Genomic DNA, 27,018 nt, shown 5'->3' with positions numbered 1-27,018 from the left:
TTTTTTCTTAATCTGAGAGGCAGTCACTAACAAGCTTCAGCTGGAAGTGCTTGATGTTAAAACAGTGTGAACCTGCTCCTGGGCTAATAAACTATGTTCTTTCTGCCAACAAAAGGAAATCAATTTACAACTGTAATTAATTTTTAACATGCTCATTATTTTTATACTTTCATAGGTTGGTATCTATGTCAATTGATTTGTGAAATACCCTGTCCTGTTTGTCCTGGAGGAGATTTACAACCTGAAAGCTATTAAATTATTTAAATAAAAGAACTTAACACATGATATGTTAATGCATGAGGTTCATACAACCCAACAAGCACCACATTTGATTTGATTTCAGATGACGTGATCGTTCATGGGCACGTGGCAGACATCAAGAGAGTTCAACTGACAGTTACACACACACAAAGTAGAACTGATGAGTGTGGCAGTAGAAGGGATAGGCAAATGCTGTCAAAGACGCTCAACTTAAAATCATCACCTCTGGGAATTCACCTTTGGAATTTTTATTTCCAAAAAAAAGTGGGGAGTAGACTATTAGTCTTCACTTATGGTCAGATAAACAAAAACTGGCATATATGTTTTTTACAATAGAGAACTAAAGAGAGCGCCTCTAATCTCTGGAACTTAGCACACAAATGACTGCAAATCATTCATATCTAGAAGACCATAACTGCAAGCTGAGGAGAATGGGAAACCATTCATTCAATGAGTGAATCTCATGTTGAAGGCACTGTGTGAGAGACACAAAAATGAAAAGACAAGGGTCTTTGTGGCGTCAAAGAATTCAACATATCAGAGAAGACAAACACATAATAAAATGGTCATGACACAATATGAGAGGGATGGATGCTAGTGATATGTACAGACTCAACTATCTGATTATAGAAAAGAGAATGAGTAACAGGGAGGAAGGCAAAATGTGGAGTCATTGAGAAATGGCATTTGGGGGTGCAGAGCATGAAGCATTAAAGAGAGCTCAACAGTGGTAGGGAGACAGCACATATAACAATACAAAAGAAAAACTGGTGTGTTTTCAGAGACGAGACAGTTGATTTGAGTGCATAGAGGGTGAATAAAGAAAGTGGCAGAAGAACATTACAGGAAAATATAATGCTGTGGAATGGAGAAATGATATTACAGATAATACAGCTCATTTTAAAAAGTGAAGGCAGAAAAACAAGATCAAATTTATTTTTTAAGATTTATGCTGACGACTGGAAGACAAATTCAGAAGTACATGATGACAGGGAGACCAGTCATAATGCTGGTGCATGCTTCTAAGAAATAATGAAGCTACATATTTAAGGTGATGCAGGGTGGGTGGGAAGAAAGGAATAAGTCCAAGAGATATTTGTACTTAGGAGGAAAAACAGACTGGACTTGGTGACCGACTGACAACAGGGAAACAAAAGTGTTCAGAGATGATTTCTCCATTGAACTAAAAAAAACCTGTATTATTTGTTTTCCCAGCACCTAACATCATGCATGCCACAAAGCATGTGCTTTGTTAAAGGATGAATAAATAAATGATTAGTTCTGAAATCCAGGTAAGGCTGAAAAACAGAAAAAACGTTTAGGGACTAATTTTTGGTTTGGATAGATCAGTATAGGATGGATGTGGCACGTTCAGGTATGATTGCTCAGTTGGCAATTTCAGTCCGGAACTAGAGAGGATAATGGCTAGAAATACAGGATTCAAAAGACATCAGGGGCGCCTGGGTGGCTCAGTCGTTAAGCGTCTGCCTTCGGCTCAGGTCATGATCCCAGGGTCCTGGGATCGAGCCCCACATCGGGCTCCCTGCTCAGTGGGGAGCCTGCTTCCCCCCCTCTCTCTCTGCCTGCTTGTGATCTCTGTCAAATAAATAAATAAATAAAATCTTTGAAAAAAAAGACATCAGCAGGCACACAGCATCTGAAGCCAAGGGAGGAGATAAGACAGTTGTGTGTACACTTATTTCCCTTTCTGATTCCTAAAAGAGCATGATTATTTTTGATTCTAAGAATTCAACTCTATCACATTTAAGGTGTCCAAGGTGAGCGAGCAATTAGATGTTACAGACGACTTGGCACTGAGAAGCCCAATTTTCCACTATGAGAAATGAAATTCGTCTTTGTATGGGCAGGTGAGGCCAATGTCCTCCAAAGGACTCTAATTAGTTGCAAGCTGACAAGAAATCAAGACAATTTCTCATTGGAAATCCCCTTAAGCATCAACATTTCTTCTAACCATCTTTTTATAAAAGTATTTTAAAGTATAGCACACATTTCCTTAACGTAGATTTTTCCAGGTCATTTATCTCCTAAACTATTCTTATTAAAACTCCTTTCCTCATGAAAATGAACTAGTCATACAGCTCTAACTAAGGTATGCATTTGCCTATATAGTCACTATATTAATAGTACAGGTTTTGGGGGCACCCGGGTGGCTCAGTGTGTTAGGCCTCTGCCTTCAGCTCAGGTCATGATCTCAGGGTCCTGGGATTGAGCCCCGCATCAGGCTCTCTGCTCAGCGGGGAGCCTGCTTCCCCTTCTCTCTCTGCCTGCCTCTCTGCCTACTTGTGATCTCTCTCTCTGTCAAACAAATAAAATCTTTTTAAAAATTATAAAAATAGTAAAGGTTTTCTTAAATACGCTCATGCAAGCACACACCCCGATATATTCTTTAATGCTTTCAGCAAAAAAAAAAAAAAAAAAAAAATCTACCAAGTCAAAAAAAATGTATTGGTGTTGAATACATTTCCCCCAAAAATGTGCACAAAGGGTATATATATTTGGAATATTTATTAGAAGCACTACTAAGCTCTGAGAAAGGTGGCTATGAAATATTGCCTACAAAAATAAGTACCAATGTATTATTTTACGCAGAAGTTGAAAGCATAATTTATGCAATATTTTTTATCCCTTAGGCAGTATTTTATATGTCACCCTGAAGCAATGGTTCCATTTTTCTAGATTTCAGTAAAAACGCCTATCCTGGGCTAATATATCCAGAAAGGCAAAGTGGCTATACTGATGAAATTTAATACCAGATTTAGGGAAGAGCTGAGTAGGGGTAACCACTGTTCTTTTACCAATGATGACAAAAAATTCAACCTTTACCCCTGGCACAGAGTAAAATATACTATGCCTTTTTTTCATCATTGGTAATAATTAATACTAGATTCCTCACCACTAAAGTAACTTTACTCTTTTCAAATATGAAATATCCCCAAATAGGTTTTTTGTTTGTTTGTTTTTTGTTTTTTTTAAATCTCTGGGAATAGGCACAAACTACAGAGTGTCTGATGGCAGAACAGTAATACACCCACATCAGGGGTAGGAGTGGATTTGAGAATCTAATTTACTGCACCAGTGGAGACTGAGCACCATGGCGGTCAGGCCCTTCACTGCTAGAGAAGGGTCTGCCTCTGTCAAACAACACCCCTGCCGACCTATTCATCAGTGAAGTAGGCATTAAGTAAGCCTCCTTTACCATGTTTGCAATGAAATGGCCCACAGTCTCAGTTGTGGTTAAAAACAGTAAGATTATTAGAAAATGTCAGCATTCAACATATCTTCGGTGATTTATATAATTTACCTTAATAGCATCAAGTATTTAAGTTGGATAATACAGAGAATATTGGAATGCTGGCATAAGCCAAATGAAGCATAAAGAAATCACAAAAATAGCTTTTCACATTTTCTAATACTCTAGTATGCAGGGAATTTGTTTTCAGGAAAACTGCTGTTTGCCAACCTTAATATAAAGAAAATTACCATATTTCAAGTCACTTCATATGAATATATTATAGCTAGATTTTAGGAAGTTACCCTTTACGTTTACAAGATTCAAATTCTCACCTAATCAGTACATGCATGGGATAATATTTCATCAACTGTGATTTCTGATGTTATGTGACTAGCATTTGATAACTGTTATTACTTTTTCTGTAAAAACATAAATCAAACCACTGTAATATTATGCAATAAACTAATTTTTTAAGGTAAAAAGGTTTTTAAGTAAAGTCTATAAAATCAGCTTTTTGGTTAAAGTAGCTTTGGTTAAAAATTTACAAAAGTAGATTGAAATACTATATATAAAAGAGTGACACAATAGGGTAACTTTTTTTTTTTACCTTAAAAAAAATATTTTATTTATTTATTTGAAGAGAAAGAGAGAGCACAAGCAGGGGAACAGCAGGCAGAGACAGAGGGAGAAGCAGACTTCCCACTGAGCAGAGAACCAGATACAGGGGCTTGATCCCAGGACCTGCGCCTAATCTGAGCCAAAGATAGACGCTTAACATTAACAACTGAGCCACCCAGGAGCCCTAGGGCAACTTTTAATCAGAAAGTATTTGAAATACACCCATGTAACTTTTTAAGACCCACTTAGTTTAGCCAAATATAATACACCAATTATTTGTCCATAACTTGATAAGTTTCAAGGCTTAACTGAGACTATTTGATATCAACAGACTGAACTAACAGAATCTAATTTAGTTATAACTAAATCTAAGTGGGTATTAGCAAAACTTAGTTATGACACAGGTATTAAACAATCATGCTCCATAAACACTAAGTTCAAGGCATGTCAGAAGGAAAGATTCAACAAATAGGTTTGTTCGTTTTACTTGGAAGAAGACATTCAAATACCTATATTATCAAAGAACAGGGACTAATGAAGTGAAAAATTCTATTTTTATCTATTCACCTTAGATATTTTAATATTAATTTTCCCTTTAAGTATTTAAGTATCAATTCCCTCATTCAGCATGTCTGTCCTCTCACTAAATACACACATAGGCCATTAACCTTAGTACAAGCTAGAAGCTGGCAGCTGCACCAAGACCAAAAGAAGGGCAGTGGAAGCCACAGACTGACTCGGAAGTCCTGAGGGGAGGAGCAGCACCCTCTTCACATTCATACTCTTTATCCAATAGTGTGCCTGCAACATAGCAGGCCTCAATAAGAATCTGTTACATGAAATCTTTTTTTTTTTTTTTTTAATTTATGTATTTGAGAGAGAATGAGTGAGAGAGAGCATGAGAGAGGAGAAGGTCAGAGGGAGAAGCAGACTCCCCAAGGAGCTGGGAGCCTGATGCGGGACTCGATCCTGCAAGTCCGGGATCATGACCTGAGCCGAAGGGAGTTGCTCAACCAACTGAGCCACCCAGGCGCCCTGTTACGTGAAATCTTAAGCAAAGAAAAAAAAAATTAATTCCAACCTGGGAAAGAAGATAAATACTAGCTCTGAATTTGAAGTATGAATTAAAGTAGATTATATTAAAATTTTTCTTTTTAAATGTTTCAAGTTAAATAATATTAACAAAATCCCTTCTATACTGTAAAAAGACCAGAAAATTATATAAATTTAGTGAACAGCTACCTATATAGAAGAAAAATGCCAAAAATCTGTTTTTGGTTGGATAAAAGGTTAGCAGCCCTAACAAGTGTAGCAAAAACACCTTCCAGCTATGGTAAATTAGAGACAAGGCATCTACTTCAAAAAGCTCTCACAGATGGGGGCGCCTGGGTGGCTTAGTGGGTTAAAGCCTCTGCCTTTGGCTCAGGTCATGATCCCAGGGTCCTGGGATCAAGCCCTGCGTTGGGCTCTCTGCCCGGCAGGGAGCCTGCGTCCCACGCCCCACTCTCTCTCTGCCTGCTTCTCTGCCTACTTGTGATCTCTGTCTGTCAAATAAACAAATAAAATCTTAAAAAAAAAAAAAAAGCCTCTCACAGATGAAATAATTAAATTATAATTCTGTATTCTGACTGATGATGATTTGGAAAATATCACAATTATTAGTTTAAGTATATCCTATATAGCTTATAAAACCAACAACTAAATGAGCAGAAAGCTTAAGGTTATCTAAATGCTACTATAATTAATGCAACTTTCATGGGGAAAGATCAAGTTGATTCATGACAAAAAAATTAAACTGATGTAACAAATATAGTTCAAATATATTTCATTATGTATATGGTATCATGATGTGAGTTCACAAGCAGAGAAAGTAGAAATGGATATGGATAATGTACAGATAATACTTTATCTGTAATCTGTACATTATACTTTGCTCAAAAAAATTTTACTCTTAAAAATGAAAATTTATAAGAACACTTTAATTTTTCCTTATTAAATTATGCACACCTAAATAAAAATCCACTCAGAAATGAGTTATTAATTACTAAAAAAATTCAACTTGTCTATGTGGTACATAGAACTTTTTTTTTTTTAAGAATTTATTTATTTGACAGAGAGAGATCATAAGTAGGCAGAGAGGCAGGCAGAGAGAGGGAGGGAAGCAGGCTCCCTGCTGAGCAGAGAGCCCGATGCAGGGCTCGATCCCAGAACCCTGATATCACGACCCGAGACAAAGGCAGAGGCCTAAACCACTGAGCCACCCAGGTGCCCCCATAGAACTATTTTTTAAAGGAACAATGTATGCTCCTTTTCTTATTTTTCAGCTACTTCTTGATATTAATTTAGAGTGCATTCTTATAATACAGGATACAACACACGCTATTTTCAAACTTCTGAAGTGTACAATTACAGTGAACTAACTTCAAAAATAATTCTTCAAAATGCTAAACTGATCAAATAGGATCAATGTTAATATGTAATATATGTGTACTTAAATCTCCTTAAAATTTTAAAGTAATTTTCCCTTTAAAAGTCACTTTAGAAACCACTATTGGGACATCTGGGTGGCTCAGGCTGTTAAGCAGCTGCCCTCAGCTCAGGTCATCGAGCCCCACGTAGGGTTCCCTGCTCAGCAGTAAGCCTGCTTCTCCCTCTCCCACTCCCCCTGCTTGTGTTCCCTCTCTCGCTGTCTCTCTCTCAAATAAATAAATTAAATCTTAAAAAAAAAAAACAACCCACTATCAGTAATTTTAGAAATAAATTCTTCAGCAAGTTTATCCTCTAAGAAAAGAGAAGACACTATGGCTTAATATTTTAAAATAAGTAATATACATGATTACAATCTTAAAGAACTGTTCCTACTATGTTCACCTAAATATAAGACTATGGAGGAAGTCAACAAGGATGAGTAAGAGAAGATACTGAAATATCAAAAGGATGAAATAGATCATGAAAAAATTTCCAAACAAATTATCATTTTTCTTCAAGGAAAAAAAAGAAAATAAAAAAGCATAACCTGGTTTTAATATACTTCTGGAAAAAAAAAAAAAAGGACAATTCAGCAGTATTTCTTTTTTTTTTTTTTTTAAGATTTTATTTATTTATTTGACAGACAGAGACCACAAGTAGATAGAGAAGCAAGCAGAGAGATGGGGGTGGGGGGGAAGCAGGCTCCCCGCCAAGCCGGATGCAGGGCTCAATCCCAGGACCCCCAGGATCATGACCCAAGCCGAAGGCAGAGGCTTTAACCCACTGAGCCACCCAGGCGCCCCTCAGCAGTATTTCTTTTAAAGATGATAAATGGTCTTCAATAACATTTCTGATCAAATTAAAATTTGAAAGTAATACCTCTAAACTTTACTACTTCCTGCATGTAAATGGTATAGTTTACCCATTCTAGCCATGCTGACAGGAAAAAAAGAATGAAAACACCAGAATTAATGCTTTGCCATTCACAAAGTTCATACACATATATAAGAGCTACATTTGTTTTATGTGAGTGACAATTTTTAAAATAATCCATGATCTTGACAACACAATGACGTTAAATTGGATAAGGCTAGACTTATCTTAAAGTCTCAGAAAAATTTAAAAACCATATTTCAATCTGAAAAATCTGAGCATTAATCTAATAAAAAGTTAAATGTGCTAATATTCTTTTACCTATTTAAGAGACTAAAAAAATTAATGAATAGAATTGTATTTAAAAATTTTTTTAAGGTTTTATTTATTTATTTGACAGAAAGAGATCACAAGTAGGCAGAGAGGCAGACAGAGAGAGGAGGAAGCAGGCTCCCCACTGACCAGAGAGCCCAATGCGGGGCTCAATCCCAAGACCCTGGGATTATGACCTGAGCCGAAGGCAGAGGCTTTAACCCACTGAGCCACCCAGGTGCCCCGTATCTAAAATTTAATAAAGAATAAATTCAGAAGAATACCAACTATAATACAATACTGTTACTAATACTATTATGAATTTGATTATTATTCTCACTTGGAATTTTAACTTCAAAGATTCCTTAAGCTACTATTTTTATAATTTTTTTTACAGAATAGATTTAAATGGATTTGAATAAAATGCAGTGTAAATAAAATTCCACTTCAAGTAAACTGTGAACATATCTACCACATCTGATCAATTTGTTATATATAAAAAATAATAAATAATTATATAACTGGTAAGTCAAACTAAAAGAACAGCATATTATTATGAAATAAACCCTTAAGACAGTTCCATATGGAATAAATAATTAGAAAAATAACACATTATCTTCTCATTAAAGACACACAACAGCCAACAGAAAACATTTTACTTCCAGGTAGAAAATATTCATGCAACACAATTATTTTCCAATCTTATTTACATTTTCATGAACGTGTACACATGTATGCATACATACATGTATATATCATTAAACATCTTCAGGCAATTGTATTTCTGTCCAAATAGACCAATGTGTTCATTTAACAAACAGCTTTCTCTAAACATGAAACACTATTGAAGATGTAAAGCTGTTTCCTTAGTTCATCTTAAAGCTAGAATGCATCAATATCGCCATCTAGTGTTCCTATCAAATAAGCAAGGCCAACACAAATGTGGGCATCCTCCTCTCACTTAAAAAATTAAGTGAACTTAAGGAAATTATCATTCCTATGGGCAAGAGTAAAGTCTGATGGCTGAATGAAACAATAAAAATAGAAAAAGTCAGGGATCCTGGGTTGCTCAGTGGGTTAAGCCTCTGCCTTCAGCTCAGGTCACGATCTCAGGGTCCTGGGATCGAGCCTCACATTGGGCTCTCTGCTCAGCAGGGAACCTGCTTCTCCCTCTCTCTACCTGCCTCTCTGCCTACCTGTAATCTCTCTGTCAATTAAATAAATAAAATCCTTAAAAAAAAAAATAGAAAAGGTCACTGGGAATCAATGGGAAGGGGACAAAAGTAAACCTGTGGAAGAAATAACCCTTTTTCTAAATGTGGTTTCTGCCACATTTTGTTCTTAAACACAGTATACATGCTACTTAATTTTCTTGGATACTTTACTGACCAAGCAAAAGTAGAGGTCAACTTCATAGGGTTAGTTGCATCTATCCCTCTGTATCCCAAATGGGAATCACTGAGATCAAGTCCTAAATGATTTGTCATCAAAGGAACACGAATTCATTTAAAGCCATATTTTAAATATACAAAATTATCATTTTGATTACTGCTGAGAAGAAATAAAGAACAAAAACTTCATTTAGATTGTTAAGGTTGAAGAGAGATTAACTTCATTTTAAAAACAAAGATACATTTAGGCCAAGCTGTTTCTTAATTACATTACGGACACTGTTGAAAGCATAAACACTGGTGATACTGTTCTTCTCTAATCAAAGCCTCAGAGTAGCTAGTAAATCTCCCAATCAGCAACCTCGTGCTGGTTTTGACTGTCTATCCCTATAAACTAGACCTGCTGCTGGGAACATCTGCATCCAAGTCTGGATGCTGCCAGTGATTTGCTGTGTGGCCTTGGGCAGATCTTTGAGACACTGAGCTTCAGTTCCTTCTCCAAGACTAACCGAGTACACGGCAAACTTCCTAAGATGCAAAACACTCTCGCAACATAAGGTCCAACATGGAAGGCATCGAGGGCGAGGCGTTATGTGTGGCGATGGCAGTACTACCCGTCCTGGACCACAGGGACAGTGACGGCCATCACCACAACGATACAACCCCATCCACTCTTCAACAAAATCGGGGCGACAGTTCACAGATGTGTCTTGTTTTTTCCCCACTCCCATCCCTTTACTCCTATCATTTCCCCTTCTTAAATCTCTAACTCTACCCATTGGAAGTAAGATGTCAGCTTTATCTATTTCTTTTCCTTTTTATTTATCCAATTTCTCATTTTTTTTTTTTTTGTATAACAAACACCTATCACTTACATAAACCAGAAATACTTAAAGAAATGACTCCTACTCATTCTCCACAGCCCAGCTCCATATTTCACCTTTTCTGTGAAGCTTTCTCTCACCCTGCCCAATCCAAAAGTGCTCTCTCTGCTCTAAAATTCTCAACCGCACTATCCAGCATCCATACACCCTTACACCATTATTCTTATGTACATGTTTTATTCCCCCAGGACAAATTACAAGCTTTCCAAAAGGAAAAAAGAAAACATTTATTATCATTCCCTCCTTTGCACAAAGGTAATTTTGGGGCACTTGCGAAGTATAATCACATGTGATGTAAAGGCCTTCCTTAATCATGTACCTCACCTCTCTAGGCTTTGGTTGTCAGTGATTTACTCATTGTGTCATTCTGGGAATACCACTTAACCTCCCTAAAGCTCAGTACCTTTTAATAAAGATAATAATACCTGCTGTTTCATAGTTATTGCAACAGCAAAAAACAAAACAAAAAGTCATCTATTATATGTAGAAAGCTATTAACAAATGTAAAGTCTGATTAAAAATTAATTTCGGGGGGTGCCTGGGTGGCTTAAGCATCTGCCTTCAGCTCAGGTCATGATCCCAGGGTCCTGGATAGAGCCTAGGTAGGGCCTCCTGCTTAGCACCCTCTCTCTGCCCACCCTGCTCCCGTACTCATGCTCTCTATCTCTCTCAAATATAAAATCTCAGGGGAAAAAAAAAAAAGTTACCAGCATAGATTAGATTACAAGTCAAACATTTGTTCAGGGACTAAATTTATTTGCAGCAAATTTAAACATAAATGTTATTATTTATGTATTTCTCAACCTAAAAACATATATAGAGAACAAAATGCTCATTGCAAAGTCCGAAGTGCTTTTTAGTAATACTAGTCACATCAATTGTTTTATCTTCCAGCCATTCATACCGTATGCTAGGAACCGTTTTTCTGGACCATTTAAGAAATCTATTGTGACTATATTTTTAATAAACAGATTTTTCTGAGAAAGTCAACCAAAAGAAAGCTTAATGACTTTATTTTAAAAATATATATTTTTCATATTTTTCACTGGATCTTAGTCAAAAGGCTGAGAAGCGATTATATTTCATATTTTTGTTACTGCTGCCATCTAGTGAAAATTTTGAGAACTTAATCATTCTGGAAAAAAATTTTTTTTTAAATCATACTGTTGACATATATATGAGAAATAAAGATATTATAGATTACTTTCTTACAAATACTTTTTAAAAATTTTGTGTTCATTAGATTATACTTCTACATAATAATTCATCAATTTCATCATGAAGCCACTTACTTAAATCAGCAAGATAATTATAATTTAATTTAAAAATTCTTTTACTGAAAAAAGAAAACATCTGGAAACATCAAGTTGGTTTGGTCATCAAGTTACACCTGTAAATAGAAGCAAATTCAGGGATACCCTCAAAGATTCTGTATTTGGAATTTTCAAGTACTTACCAAGAACATACTGTTCTTAGTTAAAACAGTAACATATGCTAATTAAAAATCTAAATGCCTGGAACTATACCAACTATATTACCTGAAGAATTCCATAAAGACATAGAGGACAGATAAAAACTTATTATTAAGCTTACCTGGGAAAAGATGTTTGCTGTTGGAGCAACTCTACTGTCCACGATACTATATAATATTGCTAATAATCTGTCTAGTGGAAATGGTTTTGGTCCGAGAAGATGATTGCTTGTCTGTAACAAAAGAACATGGATTTTCTTCTTATAGCGAACTCACTTTCTGTACCACAAATTCCCAGTAACAATATACATACAATATACCCCAAAGAGCCTAACAATTCTAACTTTTAGTCTCAACGCTAAAACCTTAGCTGATATAATGGCTTATCAGTCAACATTTTCTTTAAGATTTTCTTAGTATAAACAGGTATTAAATAAACAACTCACAAGTTGTCCATCCCTAGTCCTGAACATCATACATATTCTGTTGTTATAACCAGATGGTAAGTGAGTTAAGCTAGGTCATCTGTCAAAATAGTCCATAACCAAAACCAGGGTCCGGGTCCTAATTCCTTGACTAGAACTTAATCCTTACTTTTCACTATTCACTTCTTTTTGTGCCATCACCAGGAAAATACATTTGTTCAACATTAATAGTTCTAAAAAAATCAGTTATAGTAAATACTAGCTTGGAAACCCAAAAAGATTTGATAACTTGTGAATAAGCTGTCACCCTGTAATAATGTAAAATTTAAAAACTGAAAGATTATAAAATGTGCATATTTGTGTACAAAGCCATATGGTACAATGTCTTGTCACCAGAAAACTGAAGTGCTCAAGGTCCACTCCAAGATAGTTTTAGTAGCACTGTTAGAATATAAGTACTCTATATTAGCACAATGGCAAATAAATGGAAATCTGCATTTACATGCATGAGAAAAACTATTTCTTCAAAGAATGACTGTAAAGAAAAATACCTACACAGAATTACAAAATGAAGTGTATGTTTACCTCAGCTATTTATATCTAAAAAATAGTTTAGAAATCATTTTCCAGGTCTTAAACTTTTTATCCTTTCTCATTAAATACTTCAACCATTTAGAAAAGTACAGGGGCTGATATAATGAATAATGATGTGCCCAGCACCCAATTTTATCAACCCCTAACAATATGGGATATGTGCAAAGAAAAAACATTGGATCACATTACAGATAAACTAAAGGTCCTTTACACTCCTCTCACATCCCATTTTCTCCCTAAAAGGAACCACTATCCAGAATTTGGTGTTTTTGCCACTTTCGTGACAATTTTTATACAGCTACTACAGATGCATTCATAAACAATATACAGCATTATCTGCAAGATCTAACTTCATATAAATGATATTATTTTGGCCATACCACTAGTTGCTTTTTTTCCTTCAATATGTTTTTGAGGTTTATCCATATCGATACATGCACTTCTGAGTTCTGTTCTGAAGCAACCCTACAGAATTCCATTTTAAGACAAATCACTGTCTACATCTAAAAATTCATCACTGTAATTCATCACAAGTAATCCTGTGATGGACCACATTTCCCCTTGTGCACATGTGTGAGTTTCTCTAAGTGGGACTGAGAAACTAAAGCAGAAAGCAGAGGGCAGAGACAATGCTGTGTGATCATCAACAATTCCATCTGGGGCACAGAGAAAACTACATTTCTCAGTATCTCCTGCCCGTTAGATGACTAGGGGTGAATGTGATATCACCTATTTCCAAGCCTGGCCTCTCAGACCTTTAATCTTCTTTTAATCCTTTAATCTTCTTACCCTTTGGTAGCCACTTTAGAAATCACCATGTTTTACTTGGCATCACTACAAAAGAGGGCCACCCAGCCCATACACCATTGTGTCATGAACAACATATAAATCTTTGTTATGTTAATCCACTGAGGGTTTGGGGTTTTTGCTACAGCACAACTCAGCCTATCGTGACCAATACAAAGTACACTCCCATATTAACTTTATTATGGCCAACAAACAGAATACGCAGGCTCTTATTCTTCTACATTATTACCAATAAAATCATCAGGGTGTTTTTGTTTTTTTTGTTTTGTTTTGTTTTGTTTTTTTAGTTTTGCCAATCCAAGAACATGAAATAATGGCTGTTGTTTCAAGTTTCATTTCTCAAAAAAAAAAAAAAAAAAGCAAATAAATAAAAATAGAGATTCATTTCTCTCATTAGTGAATGAGGCTGATAATCATGTCAGGTTTGTTAGGCAACTGAAAAAGGCAGATGTTACCCAAAAATGAATCACAATAATACACCTACAGAATAATTAACTAGACTCTGTCAGTTTCAGGTATACTCACCATGATCAGCTATCCTTCTTATATCATTTACCCACTTATCGACTGGATTTTTGCCTTTTTCTTAAGGGTTTATATAACTCTTAAAAAAAAAATTCTAGATACTAATCATTTGTTACTAATCATTTGTCCGTTGAATGAGTTTAAGAACTGTGGTTAACATCCAGGCGCCTGCATGGCACAGCATCTGACTCCTGGTTTTGGCTCAGGTCATGATCTCAGAGTCATGAGATCCAGTCCCATGTTGGGCTCCATGCTCAGCACAGAGTCTGCTTGAGACTGTCTGTCTCCCTCTCCCTCTGCCATAGAAGTACTGCGAATTCTGTCCCCACATCATTGTTAAAACCTAGTTTCTAGTTGAAATTCTCAGGGAAGACTTTTGTCCTCGTTTCACACAGAGTCAGAGTCTGGCAGGGAAATTTTCTTACCAAATCCATTTGCTTGGAATGGAAAGATTTTCACTTTTTACATTTTCTGGTTAGAAAACACACATCCAATTTAAAATTAAAGTGTCCTAGTGGCACATGAGGCATATGATATTTACCTTCCTCAGTGAACTCGTTTTGTGCTATACACGCAAACTGGCTTCCCTCCTAGAGGGGAAGGCAAAGTCTGAGAAATGCCTACTAAATTCATTATAGAGCTCATTAAAAAGAATGAAGACCTGTAAAAATAGATCAAAAAAAGGAAATCAAATCAAATTTTTGGGAGTTAAATGGCATCAAATTTGGTGTCAAGTTACACCAAGAAAAACAGAGAGAGAAACTTAGAGTTATGAATATTTATACTAGAAAAAACTAAAACTAGAAACAACTCAGAGAAGAGGGGAATGAGACTATGGGCAAGGAGAGGGGGAAAACTATTGCTTTTCTACATAAACTGGTGGGCAAATAATCTGGCATCACACACAGGCATTAGTTGAATTAAAAAGTAAAATCTTGAAAAAATCAGTGTCAGCTAAGGATAGAGAAAAAGAATTATACAATCGAAGATATATAGTATTTTCAAAACAACTGTTACAATAATTATCCATACGGTCTGCTTTTTAATGTGTATTGTCTTGATTAGATTGAAAGCTTCATGAAGGCAGAGACAACGGCTATTCTGTTCTCCACGCTATCCATAGCATCCAGCAGAGTGCCTGGCATAAGATAAACATTCAATCAAGATTTCAAGGAAGAGAGGAAACAAAAATATAAACTAGTAGGTATACGCAGGGAGCTTTCAGTTAAACTCAGATTTTTAAAAGGACATGAACCAAAGACAAAAGAGGCTACTTACTATGAAGGTCAAATCAGTAAGAATCTCATCAGAAGAACTACACTTCCTTTACAACTAGACATTCTCATGAGGTCTTTGCTCATACGGTTCCCTCTGTCAAGACTGCCCTTCTCAGGGAAGGACAAACAAGTGCAAATCCACTCGTTCCATAGGGGTGGTCTCAATTGCCAGGATGTCACAGTCCTCACTGACCTTCATAAAGCCCTCATGTATCTCCCCTCCCCATCAAAATCCTTAAATGGTTTTCTCTGTCTAAAGAACAGGCCTAAAATTCTTAGCCTTATGTTCATTCTTCAATTTTCTTTATTCTACCTATTCACTTGTAAACACCCACAAATACCACCAAGTGCTGAGATACAGATGTGAACAGATGGGCTTCCTTCCCTTAAGGAACTGGTGAGTAACAAAATTCTTCTATAATCTAGCCTCACATGACTTTTCTCTGAAACTCACTTCACACTTCAGCCAATTACATTTTGCTATTTCTTTTATATGCCCTACACTTTCTCACCTTGGCCCTAATTATTACCTCAAGTGGAATACCCCCTCTCCCATCTTTGCACATCCAGTTCCTGTAAGGGCCTACTTAGCCAGAGCGACTCCATCTCGATTGAACAGCCATTTTGTTGTTTGTGCAGTAAAACTTAAACTGGCCCTGCCCCCCCACCCCACCCCTGGAGGAACTTACTTAGAAGCAAGTCCGGGAAACCAGTAAAATATGGTCGACCAGTCCCTAATAACAGAGCCCAAACACAAGGACGGGTCAGGTCAGGTGGAGGTAACAGAGCCCAGAATGCAAGGACAAGTCAGGCCAGGTGGAGATGATCTCATTGGCCAGGCTCAACCACATGGCCTTTACTCTATAAAAGCCAGTCTGTGAAGCTGGGGGTGGTTGCTCTCTCTGTAAGAGACGACCCCGACAGGTCAGTTTGATTCTTGATGCTGGCACGAAATAAAGCTTTGCTTGACCTTCACTTTGTATCAGCCTGGCTCCTTTGATCACGGACACCATCAGTTCCCACCATTCTTTAATTTTTTTTTTTTTTTTTTTTTTTAGATTTATTTATTTGAGAGAGAGAAGAGAGAGAGCAAGCGAGAACAAAGGTAGGGGGAAGAGAGAGAGAGAGAGGGAGAAGCAGACTCCCCAGAGAGCAGGGAGCCCAACACGGGGCTTGATCCTAGCACCCTGAGATCATGACCTGAACCAAAGACAGATGCTTAACCAAATGAGCCACCAGGTGCCCCAATCCCCATGATTTTTGAGTGCCACTCATATGCAAGCCTACCACAGATCCTTTCCTGACCACCCCAGCTGTAAGCACTCTCTCCTAACAATCCTTTATTACCCAAACCAACTATACACATAAGAAAGAAGGTACAAAATCAATGATCTGCCTATGGTGGAAAGCCTAATCAGAGATGTGTCAATGAAGAGGCAATACCAGAAAAAATTTTCCATTCCAAGCAAATGGATCTGCTAAGAAAATTTCCCTGCCAAACTCTAACTCAGTATGAAGGGAAGACAAAAGTCTTCCCTGAGAATTTCAACTAGAAACTGTAGCTTAATGTTGAGATGGGGGCAGAATTCACAGTACCTCTGTGGTCTGAAAACCCCCAAGGCTAAGATCTGAATTTCAAATGATCATAGGTTACTGGCGTTCTTAAGTGCCTGCACAGAAGTAAACAAAAAACCTTTCTAAAGGAACACACTTCAGGCCTCAAAACTTCCAAGATGAAGTTCAGTCAACAATTAAAAGTAATAAAATGTTCAGGAGCAAGGAATTACATACATGAGTGAGTAAAAACAGAAAATGGAGATTTCGTAGATTGACAAGGACATCTAATATCAGAATATAAAATATTTCTCTGTTAAAGAAAAATGGGACTAGGAAAAATATAAAAGTGATCAGACGTGAACCAATGAAACATCTAAAAATTACAAATGACATTATTGGAATTATAAAGGTGATTTAAACAAAAGAAACAAAGCTGGAGAGAAAGTCAGAACATAGAAGTGAAGAGATCACCCAGAATTCAGCATACAGAGCCTAAAGGTAATAAAGAATGAAAAAGACTTAAGAGACGAGGACAGAGTAGGAAGATCTGACCTATATCTAATCAGCATTTCAGGAAGACATTGTTAGAGAGAATGAGGGAGAAGCTAATATTTGAAAAGTTAATTCATCAGAACTGAATAAAGGCATCGTTATTCAAATTCAGGAAACAAAACGAACCCCAATTAGAAAATTCAATCCCAGATCCACCACAGTCAAACAGTAAAAACACTAAAGGAAAACAAGAGGGAAAACGTGTAAGAGAAAAACAAGAAGAACTTGTAGGAACTTGTAGAGAAAAACACAGGTATCAACAAAGGAATAACAGACTAACAGCAAATTTTTTAGTGGCAACAATACAGCCAGAGACAGCATAACAATGTCTTCAAAGTCATGAGAAAACACTACCATCTTAGAAGAGCATACTGAGAAAAACTGCTTTTAAGAATGGAACTGAGAAACAAGACTCACAGCTTCTATGGCATAAAGTTTACAGACAGAACTTCTCCACCTTTTCCCAAGAGAGGCAGCAGTGGTTTTGATATACAGAGCAGAACAAGTATCTGAGCAGTCCACACACTCCATCCGCCAGTTTCAACGTGGCCCTACACCCTGCCTTCAAATGTGCTCAGGGCCTCTGATTTCTAAGCTATTCCACATTCCACAAACCTGCTTGCTTTGGGGCTTGGGTGCCTGCCCTCTCGGCCTTTTCAGTCATCTGTGCATCTACCTACAATGCAGTTCCAAGTCGTGTGGGTCTCTCGTCCACTTAGTCCCCATATGTTCACCTTTATTATTTCTTCAGGGTCATTTTTGTGAGGGTTTCAAAGGAAGAAACAGGAAAACCAGCTGTGTTTAGTTAAAAATTCCAGGGTAATCTTTTTCATCTATGAATTCACTGAAAGAACTTGTCAACTCACTTTTATCTCCAATACCAGCTCACCCGAATGTGTCTTCATCACCACGTTCAATGTAACAAAATACAACAACATTATAATGGTATCTTATCAATTCTTATATCCAAATGACTAATAAAAGCATGCATTTATCCACTTTCCACAGTGACCTGAATTCATGAGTTTTTCCCAAGAGAAATTAGAAGGTAAATACCTTTTCGTGTTTCTTTAGAAAGTTGGTTTTCTTGATTTTCCCATGATGCTGCAATTAAGGAAAATAATTGTTAGGATGGAAAAAAAAAAGGCAATACTCCACAAAAACAGAAAACATAATTTAAAACCTGGCATATATAATACTAATTTACATATTTCTTATTTTATTTACTATCACCTAAAATATCAACATATTTTAGGCTGCTTTGACTTAGATTTCAATCATATTCAAGATTACTTCTGTATTTAAAGAAAAAGGTGTTAAACTAAAATAGTGATACTTCCTAAGAGATTAACTTATTATTTTAATATTACTATTAATAATTTATTATTAACTTATTAACTTACTAGCTTATTACAGCATATTTGTTTGTATAAAAACAAAACTTCCACAGATAAATGGGTTTTTATTCATCCTTAAGGCAGGCTGTCAATTCACCTAAGAAACACTAAGAACATTTGGTTAAGCATTTGGGATTTAATAGTGGAGAAAAAAATAGATGTGGTCCTTGACTTCACGAAACGAAGACTACTGGGAGAGAGATGCAGAACAACAAATAAAAATTTATTAGAAATATATTTAATAATGAATCAAATTGCATTTTTTTTCCCAAAAAGAAAACAATTCCAAAATGGGATTTCTCCAACTAATGTACACACAGATGAGTCTCCTGAATGTTCTGGATAACGCTGTATGGAGTGCATGGCACTACTGAAGGAGCTTTAGAAGAATAAAGGAGTTACCACCCTTAAAATTATTCCCATCTTTCATACTTTACACAAAACCTTATTTATATATTTTTTAAATCTAGAACTATTACCTAAAGTATACCTGAACTCTTCTGTGAAGCAACATACTTTCAGGTTGTGACCCTAATTTAAAGTCTTTGAAGAGTAAGTCCTAAATATACATTTAGCAATCTCTTATTCTAATCTCTGCCCCTGAGAACTTACAGGTGTTGAGAAATTTCAAAACATCCCTGGAATCTTCAAAAACAAAGTAAAAAGAAATAATTATTACCTTAAGGAAGAATCTCTTGTCAGTTCTTGCTGGATTGTATGAAGCGAGGTATGCAGCAATTAGAATAAACTTAGAGTAATAGGGAAGCTCCACGTGAGTATATGCCGAGAGACCTACATAACAAAAATCTTTCATGAAGGCATTTGGTAGGCTACCACTAAGATTTTAAGTATCTCTTATCTTTTCTCACTGATCTTTTAACTTCCATATGGTGTCCTCTGGTAAAAATGACCTACTCCCTGAGTTTAAAGCACCATTATAATGGGCAGTGGTGGTGAACATTACTATTAATCATATGCTTGCTCACTCTATTATTTTTGCTTAGCTCCTCCTATTCTGAGGTCTAAATCCTACCCATCCTGCCCTTCAAAGCCATACTTTCCATTAAACTCCCCTGCTGCTCTCCTATCATACCAAAATAAAAAATCTATCCCTACCTTGTGAATTTCACTTATGACCCATGTAACTTTATACCTTGTATTAACAGTGAGCTGTACATATATTTCTTACCAAGTTATAATATTTGCTGATGCAAACACATCTGGGTTTTGTTTTTGTATCCCTATGGAAATAATTAAATAAATGGATAAATAAAACAAAGGAGCTGGTCAAATACTATCGATTTTTACAGGATAGCAAGGAATCTGATATTTACTGAGTATCTAGCACAGACAATGTGCTAGGTGCCACCTTATTACTGAGGCATCTTCAAATCCTTGCCATAAGTTAAAGTTAGACATTCTTTTTATTTTAGATGAGGACATTGAATTGGACTCAAGGTCATACAATTAGGGAATAGTGAAGACCAGTTATTGCAGATTTTCTAAGGCTAGCATCTATTTTTTTCCACTGGAACACACAACTGAAAATCACTTGTACAGCACCTAGGGCATTTAGAAACCAAAAGAGAAAAAAGAGAATTGCAACACCACTTAATTTTATACCATTTTCTCCAACCACTAGCCAGTGATCTACTTTTTCCAATAAGAATATTTTAGACACTTGCTCAATTTTTTTTTAAGTCAAGTTGTTCTACTGGGATAAATCCAAAATAATAGTTTCTTTAAATAAAACAAAAGCACAAAGCTTTTTAAACATAACCAACAAAAATGCATCCCCCAAACTGAATTAACATAAAACTCAAGAAATACATATATACTGAGATAAAATTGTGTCACAGAACTGAACAAAAGCATTTAAAGAAATTAAACTGCTTGATTTTTACATGACATAATTCAACATTTAGAAAATAGAAAACTGGTATTAGAGAATTATTTCCTCTCATAAATTGGGAGTTTCACTTAAGAGAAAATCATTAATTAAAATATCATCATAGTTTCTAAATTCTTTTCCATAACACCGTTTACTGACTGATGCTATCTTTAGTATTAATTTCAGTATCTTGATTATTAGTAATCAATTAAAGAAATGTCTCTGGTAACTGTCTCAATACTTCCTCTGATACCTTTAAGTTGTGCTGGATCTATGTCATCTTTCTGTAACTTTTCCCACTGTGAACTGAAAGAAAATAGAAGAGCAATAATGGTTTGAAAATGTATGAAATCAGTATACTGTACTTAAAAGAGTCCTAGAAAAAGTAATTTTTTGGCTTAAGAAAATAATCAATTTCCTTATAAATAAGACAACACAGACATGCAATGTACATGTCTGTGCCTTAACGAAATCATTGAGGGAATATTAAAACAACACAAACTTACATATCAATATCCAGATGTTAATTTTTTAATCTCTTTTCCTGATCATTATTTTAAAGTTATCAAAAAGTACCAATAAATAACATCACCTATCCTTCAGTTAAAACTCCCAATGCTCCAGTTAGCATATTAAATGCAATCGTTATACACTATTTCTAACTCCATAACAATCACTCTTTAAAAAAAAAAAAAGAGGGGCTCCTGGGTGGCTAAGGTCATGATCCCAGGGTCCTGGGATCAAGCCCCGCATCGGGCTCTCTGCTCAGCAGGGAGCCTGCTTCCCCCCCTCTCTCTGCCTGCCTCTCTGCCTACTTGTGTTCTCTCTGTGTCAAATAAATTAAAAAAAAAAAAAAAAAATTTTTATCTATCTGAGAGAGAGAGAGAGCTCAAATGGAGGAGAAGAGCAGAGGAAGAGGGAGAGGCGAGCTCCCCACTGAGCAGGGAACCCAACGTGGGGCTCAATCCCAGCACCCTGGGATCATGATCTGGGCCGAAGGCTAATGCTTAACCGACTGAGCCACCCAGGTGCCCCTACATAACAATCTCTTAAAATAAGTACCATTACATCAGAAAATTGAGGCCCACAGGTTAAGCTGCCCAAGGACACCAGGCCAGAGCTAAGACCTGAATCCTTACAGAATGGCATTTCATTTCCACTGCCCCTCTTTGATCTTACCTGCAATTAAAACTACTAAACACCCTCAAATATTATTAAGAATATGAAGCCATGATATGACAAAATTCATTAGGAAACACACTATAGTGTAAGGAAAAAGACTGCCCCAAGAGACATTTTAGCTGTATGACCTTGAATAAATCAATAACCTTCTCACCAAAAAATAAGGCAGTTAGATGCAATGATCTCTAAGAACCCTCTCAAACTCTTTAACTCAGCTCTTAATATACCAATTTAAAAATAAATGCCAGACCAGAACTAAATATCCCAAATCAAACTATGTATTTTTTTCAAAACTGCAAGCAGTGCTGAAAATTATGGAAATAAAGGCATACCTCATTTTATCATGCTTTACTTCACTGTGCTTTGCAGATAGTGCTTTTTTTTTTTTTTTACAAATTGAAGCTCTGTGGCAACCCTGCTTCAAGCACATCTATCAGTGCCATTTTTCTTACAGCAACTGCTCACTTCATGTCTCTTTGTCACATCTGGGTAATTCTCATACTATTTCAAATTTTTTCATTTTTATTATTTCTTATGGTGATCTGTGACCAAGTGACCTTTGATATTACTATTCTAATTGTTTTGGGGGTCATGAACTGCACCCACAGAGGACAGCAAACTTACCTGCTCTACTGACTGGCCATTCCTCCATCTCTTCCTCTCCTTGGGCCTTCCTATTCCCTGAGACACAATTATATCGAAACTGGGCCAATCAGTAACCCTACAATGGCATCTGAGTGTTCAAGTGAAAGGAAGAGTTGCATGTCTCTCACTTTAAATCACCAGCTAGAGAATATTAGAGCTAGTGAGGAAGTCCTGTCAAAAGCTGAGATAGACCAATAGCTAGGCCTCTTGCACCAGTTAGCCAAGTTGCAAAAGGAAAGAAAAAGTTCTTCAAGGAAACTGAACGTGCTACTCCAGCACACACACAAAACAGTAAGAAAGCAAAACAGCCTTGTTGCTGATCTGGAGAATATTTTAGGGGTCTTGGATATGGGATATGGACAGTGATATGGACAGAAGATCAAAACAGCCAAAACACTCCCTTAAGCCAAAGCCTAATCCAGAGCAAGGCCCTAACTCTTCAATTCTATGAAGGCTGAGAGAGGTGAGGAAGCTGTAGAAAAAAGGTTTGAAACTAGCAGAGGTTGGTTCATGAGGTTTAAAGAAAGAAACAATCTCTATAACATAAAAGTGCAAGGTGAAGCAGAAAGTGCTGATGTAGAAGCTGCAGCAAGTTCTTCCAGAAGATCTAGCTAAGATCATGAATGAAGGCGGCTGCACTGAACAAGAGGTTTTCAGTGTAGGTGAAACAGCCTCCTACTGGAAAAAGATGCCATCTGGGACTTTCATAGCTATGGAGCTGACTCTCTTATAAGGGGCTAATGTAGCTGGTGACTTTCAGTTGAAGCTAATGCTCACTGACCATTCCAAAAATCTCAAGGCCCTTAAGAATGATGCTAAATGTACTTTGCCTGTGTTCTATCAATGGAGCAACAAAGCCTGCTGACAGCGCATGTGTACAACATGGTGTACGGAATATTTTAAGCCCACTGTTGAGACCTACTGCTCAGAAAAGATTCCTTTCAACATATGACTGCTCACTGACAATGGACCTGGTCACCCAAGACCTCTGAGGGAGATGGACAAAGAGATTCATGTTGTTCTCAGGCCTGCTAACACAGTATCCATTCTGCAGCCTCTTGATCAAGGAGTCACTTCAACCTTATAGTCTTACTATTGAAGAAATACATTTCTCAAGGCTAGAGCTGCCAGAGATGGTAATTCCTCTGACGGATCTGAGCAAAGTCAATTGAAAACCTTCTGGGAAGGATTCACCAGTCCAGATGCCATTAAGGACATTCATGATTCACGGGAAGAAGTCAAAATATCAACAGTAATAGGAGTTTAAAAAAAGCTGATTCCAACCCTCAAGAATGACTTTGAGGGATTCGAGACTTCAGTGGAAGAAATAACTGCAGAAGGGGTGGAAGAGCAAGAGAACTAGAATTAGAAGCGGAGCCTGAAGATGTAACTGAACTGCGGCAATCTCATGACAGAACTTTTTTATAGATGAGGAACTGCTTCAGATGAACAATGGAAGGGGTTTCCTGAAAGGGAATTTGGTTAAGATGCTAATGAAGATTTTTGAAATGACAACAAAGGATTCAGAATACTATATAAATTTAGTTGTTAAGGGGCACCTGGGTGGCTCAGTGAGCTAAAGCCTCTGCCTTTGGCTCAGGTCATGATCTCAGGGTCCTGGGATCAAGCCCCACATCGGGCTCTCTGCTCAGCGGGGAGCCTGCTTCCTCCTCTCTCTGTCTGCCTCTCTGCCTACTTGTGATCTCTGTCTGTCAAATAAGTAAAATCTTAAAAAAAAAAATTTAGTTGTTAAGGTGACAAGAAGATTTAAAAGTACTGACTCCAATTTTGAAAGTTCTACTGTGGGTAAAATGCTATCAAACAGCATTATAAGCTACAGAGAAATCGTTCATGAAAGAAGAGTCTACAGATGCAGTAAATTTCACTGTTGCCTTAAGAAATTGCCACAGCCACCTCAATGCTCAACAACCACCAACCTGAGCAGTGAACAGGCATCGACATCAAGGCAAGACCCTCTGCTAGTGTTGGGGCCAATTTCATGTTAAAACCTGTTAAACCCCTAGGGCCTGCCTGGGCCTGCTTAGCCAGAGTGACTCCATGTTGCCTAGATAGCCATTTTGTTGCCTAGGTAGCCATTTTGTTGTTACCATGTTGCTTAGGTAGCCATTTTGTTGTTTAATAAACGCCTCAGCAGTTAGTGATATCGGTTCCAGGTAACCATTGCTAAAACACACACCTAAAATAAGGCCAGGCAGGTAAAAGACATCTAATCAGCCAAAGCCACATACGTAGAGGTCTGCGGTTGTGCCCTATAAAACTAGCCTGTAAGACCGAGGGGTCGTCGCTCTCTTTGGAGGCAGCCCTGGCCAGTCAGAGACGACTTCTAATGCTTGGCATAGAATAAAGCTTTACATAACTTTCACTTTGTCTCAGTCTCATTCCCCTGGCTGGTCAGTCTAACTTCTAATGCTTAGCATAGTACAAGGCTTTGCATAACTTTCACTTTGTCTCAGTCTCGTTCCTTTGATAACGGACCCAACACTAGCCAAAAACAAACAAACAAACAAACAAAACAACAACATTGCAACTCACTGAAAGCTCAGATGATGGTTAGCATTTTTTAGCAGTAACATATTTTTTATTAAGGTATATGTACACTGTGCAGTTTTTTAAGATAAACTACTGTACTCTTAACAGATGAGAGTACAGTGTAAACTAACATATATGCACTGGGAAACCAAAAAACTCATTTGACTCACTTTATTGCATTATTATTTTTTTTAATTGCAGTAGTCTGGAAGAAAATCTGCAATATCTCCAAGGTATGCCTGTATAGCAATATGGGAAATTCTGACATACTACTAGTAACCTTGTGGAGAGCAGAGCTAGCACAACAAGCTGACTTTCAAAACAGATCACTTCCTCCACCTTATAATTCAATATTGCTTCACAGATTATAAGGCATTTTCACATTCATTACTTCTTATAAATGCAAATAAAAATAAATTTTTCATTTACATTGTTATAACCCAGACTTTGAGGCAGTTTAAATTGGTAAGAATTTCTTATATAGCAATTACCCATTTAACATTATTTACACTTGCAAAACAAGGAGATAAAATGACATCTTTAATGAGAAGAGAGGAGACTAACATTTATGTCTCTTATGAACCCAGTTCTTAAGATATTCCATTTAATATTCATGAACTTATAAGACAGAAACATATCCTTTTTTTCCCCCTTTTTTTACAAATGACAAAACTGAAAGAGAAGTTAACCAACACAAAGCTTCTACATGGTAGAACCAGTTTCAACTGAGATCTAACTAAAAAGTCTATCCACCAGCACCTGGGTGGCTCAGTCCTGGTTGAGCATCTTCCTTCAGCTCAGGTCATGGTCCCGGGACTGAGCAGCACATCAGGTTCCCTGCTCAGTGGGGAGTCGGCTTCTACTTTTCCCTCTGCCCATCCCCCTGCTTGGGCTCTCTCTCTCTCTCTCTCTCTCCCTCTCTCCTCCTGTATCTCAAATAAATAAATAAAATCTTCTTTTAAAAATGTGGAACAAGGTCTTTTTTTCACTTCTAGAAAATCTTGGATAACAGTTTTAGATCTTAATTCAAATCCATTGTTTTCATTCTTTAGGAACTCCAATTACACATACATTGAATCTTCTTTGCCTATCACATTTATTAGATTCTACTTGATTATTTTTACCTCTTTATTTAGTTTTGTCCTCCTGGTTGTTTTCATTCTTCTCTTCAATATTCTTTTTTTTTTTAAGATTTTATTTATTTATTTGACAGATCACAAGTAGGCAGAGAGGCAGGCAGAGAGAGAGAGAAGGGAAGAAGCAGTCTCCCCGCCGAGCAGAGAGCCCGATTCGGGGCTCGATCCCAGGATCTTGAGATCATGACCTGAGCCGAAGGCAGAGGCTTTAACCCACTGAGCCACCCAGGTGCCCCTTCTCTTCAATATTCTTTATTATATTCTCAATTGAATCTACTCTCCTTTGGATATCTTAAAATTTCATGTTCAAATGAGGAAATTACTTTTGCTTGAATTCCATTCCTGAGTTTGGTCAATTTTGTTTCACATCTTCCTATTTTTCTATTCTGAGTTGCTGAATTTCTGATTTTAAGTATTTTTTCATATTAGAAGATGCTTGTTTAAAATTTAAAATATCTTCCTGTGCTTTATTTTGATGGGAAGGGAAAAATTCTTATCAGCGAAAATTTTTTTATTCACATTTTCTATTTCTTCTTATAATACCTTTTTGTGGATTTTCTATTTATATTCTCTTCATTTTGAAATGCCCAGCGTTTGCTTGGATCAGCAAACAGATGATACTATGAATGCAGGGGTGAGAGGGTTTGGGATGGCTTAGTAGAGTTCTTGGTTCTAAAATGCCTTCTTCTGTAAAAATGAAATGCATCTTCTTTAAAACATAGTGCCTTTTTGAGGGGGAGGGATTGGCTTATCTTCCAATTTCGTCATTCTTTTTTTTGTTTGATAGGGGGGTGGTGCCATGGCTATCCTAATTTCTACCCCTTGCTTTTTTATTGACTACCTACCTACCCTTCAGGGGATACCCTCAGCTTCCAAATCATCTTTCTGTCTTCCCTCAAAAACAATCCTTTAAAACAACAACAACAACAACAATCCTTTTCCAAGACT

General features: G+C 36.8%; 1 protein-coding gene across 6 annotated transcripts in view; it reads right to left on the bottom strand.

Annotated features, from left to right (window-relative positions):
- LOC111155226 (origin recognition complex subunit 5) overlaps nt 1-27,018 on the bottom strand; it is an 89,854-nt gene that overhangs the window by 27,867 nt on the left and 34,969 nt on the right. For 2 of the 6 annotated variants that reach the window (XM_022515346.1, XM_022515347.1), the window contains exons 9-12: nt 20,811-20,863; nt 19,346-19,458; nt 18,326-18,373; nt 11,655-11,765 (exon numbers count right to left, since the gene is read on the bottom strand). In XM_022515346.1, coding sequence (XP_022371054.1) covers nt 11,655-11,765; nt 18,326-18,373; nt 19,346-19,458; nt 20,811-20,863 — 325 coding nt within the window. Of the gene's footprint in view, nt 1-11,654; nt 11,766-14,424; nt 15,022-18,325; nt 18,374-18,672; nt 18,774-19,345; nt 19,459-20,725; nt 20,864-27,018 lie in introns of those variants that run through there. The other 4 variants (XR_002641125.1, XR_002641124.1, XR_002641126.1 and 1 more) reach the window with 4 other exon arrangements.

Source organism: Enhydra lutris, unplaced genomic scaffold (assembly GCF_002288905.1).
Source record: "Enhydra lutris kenyoni isolate GAN:26980312 unplaced genomic scaffold, ASM228890v2 scaffoldscaffold40, whole genome shotgun sequence".
NCBI lineage: Eukaryota > Metazoa > Chordata > Mammalia > Carnivora > Mustelidae > Enhydra > Enhydra lutris.
Note: the sequence above shows the minus strand (reverse complement) of the source record. Positions and strands in the feature narration are given on the sequence as shown.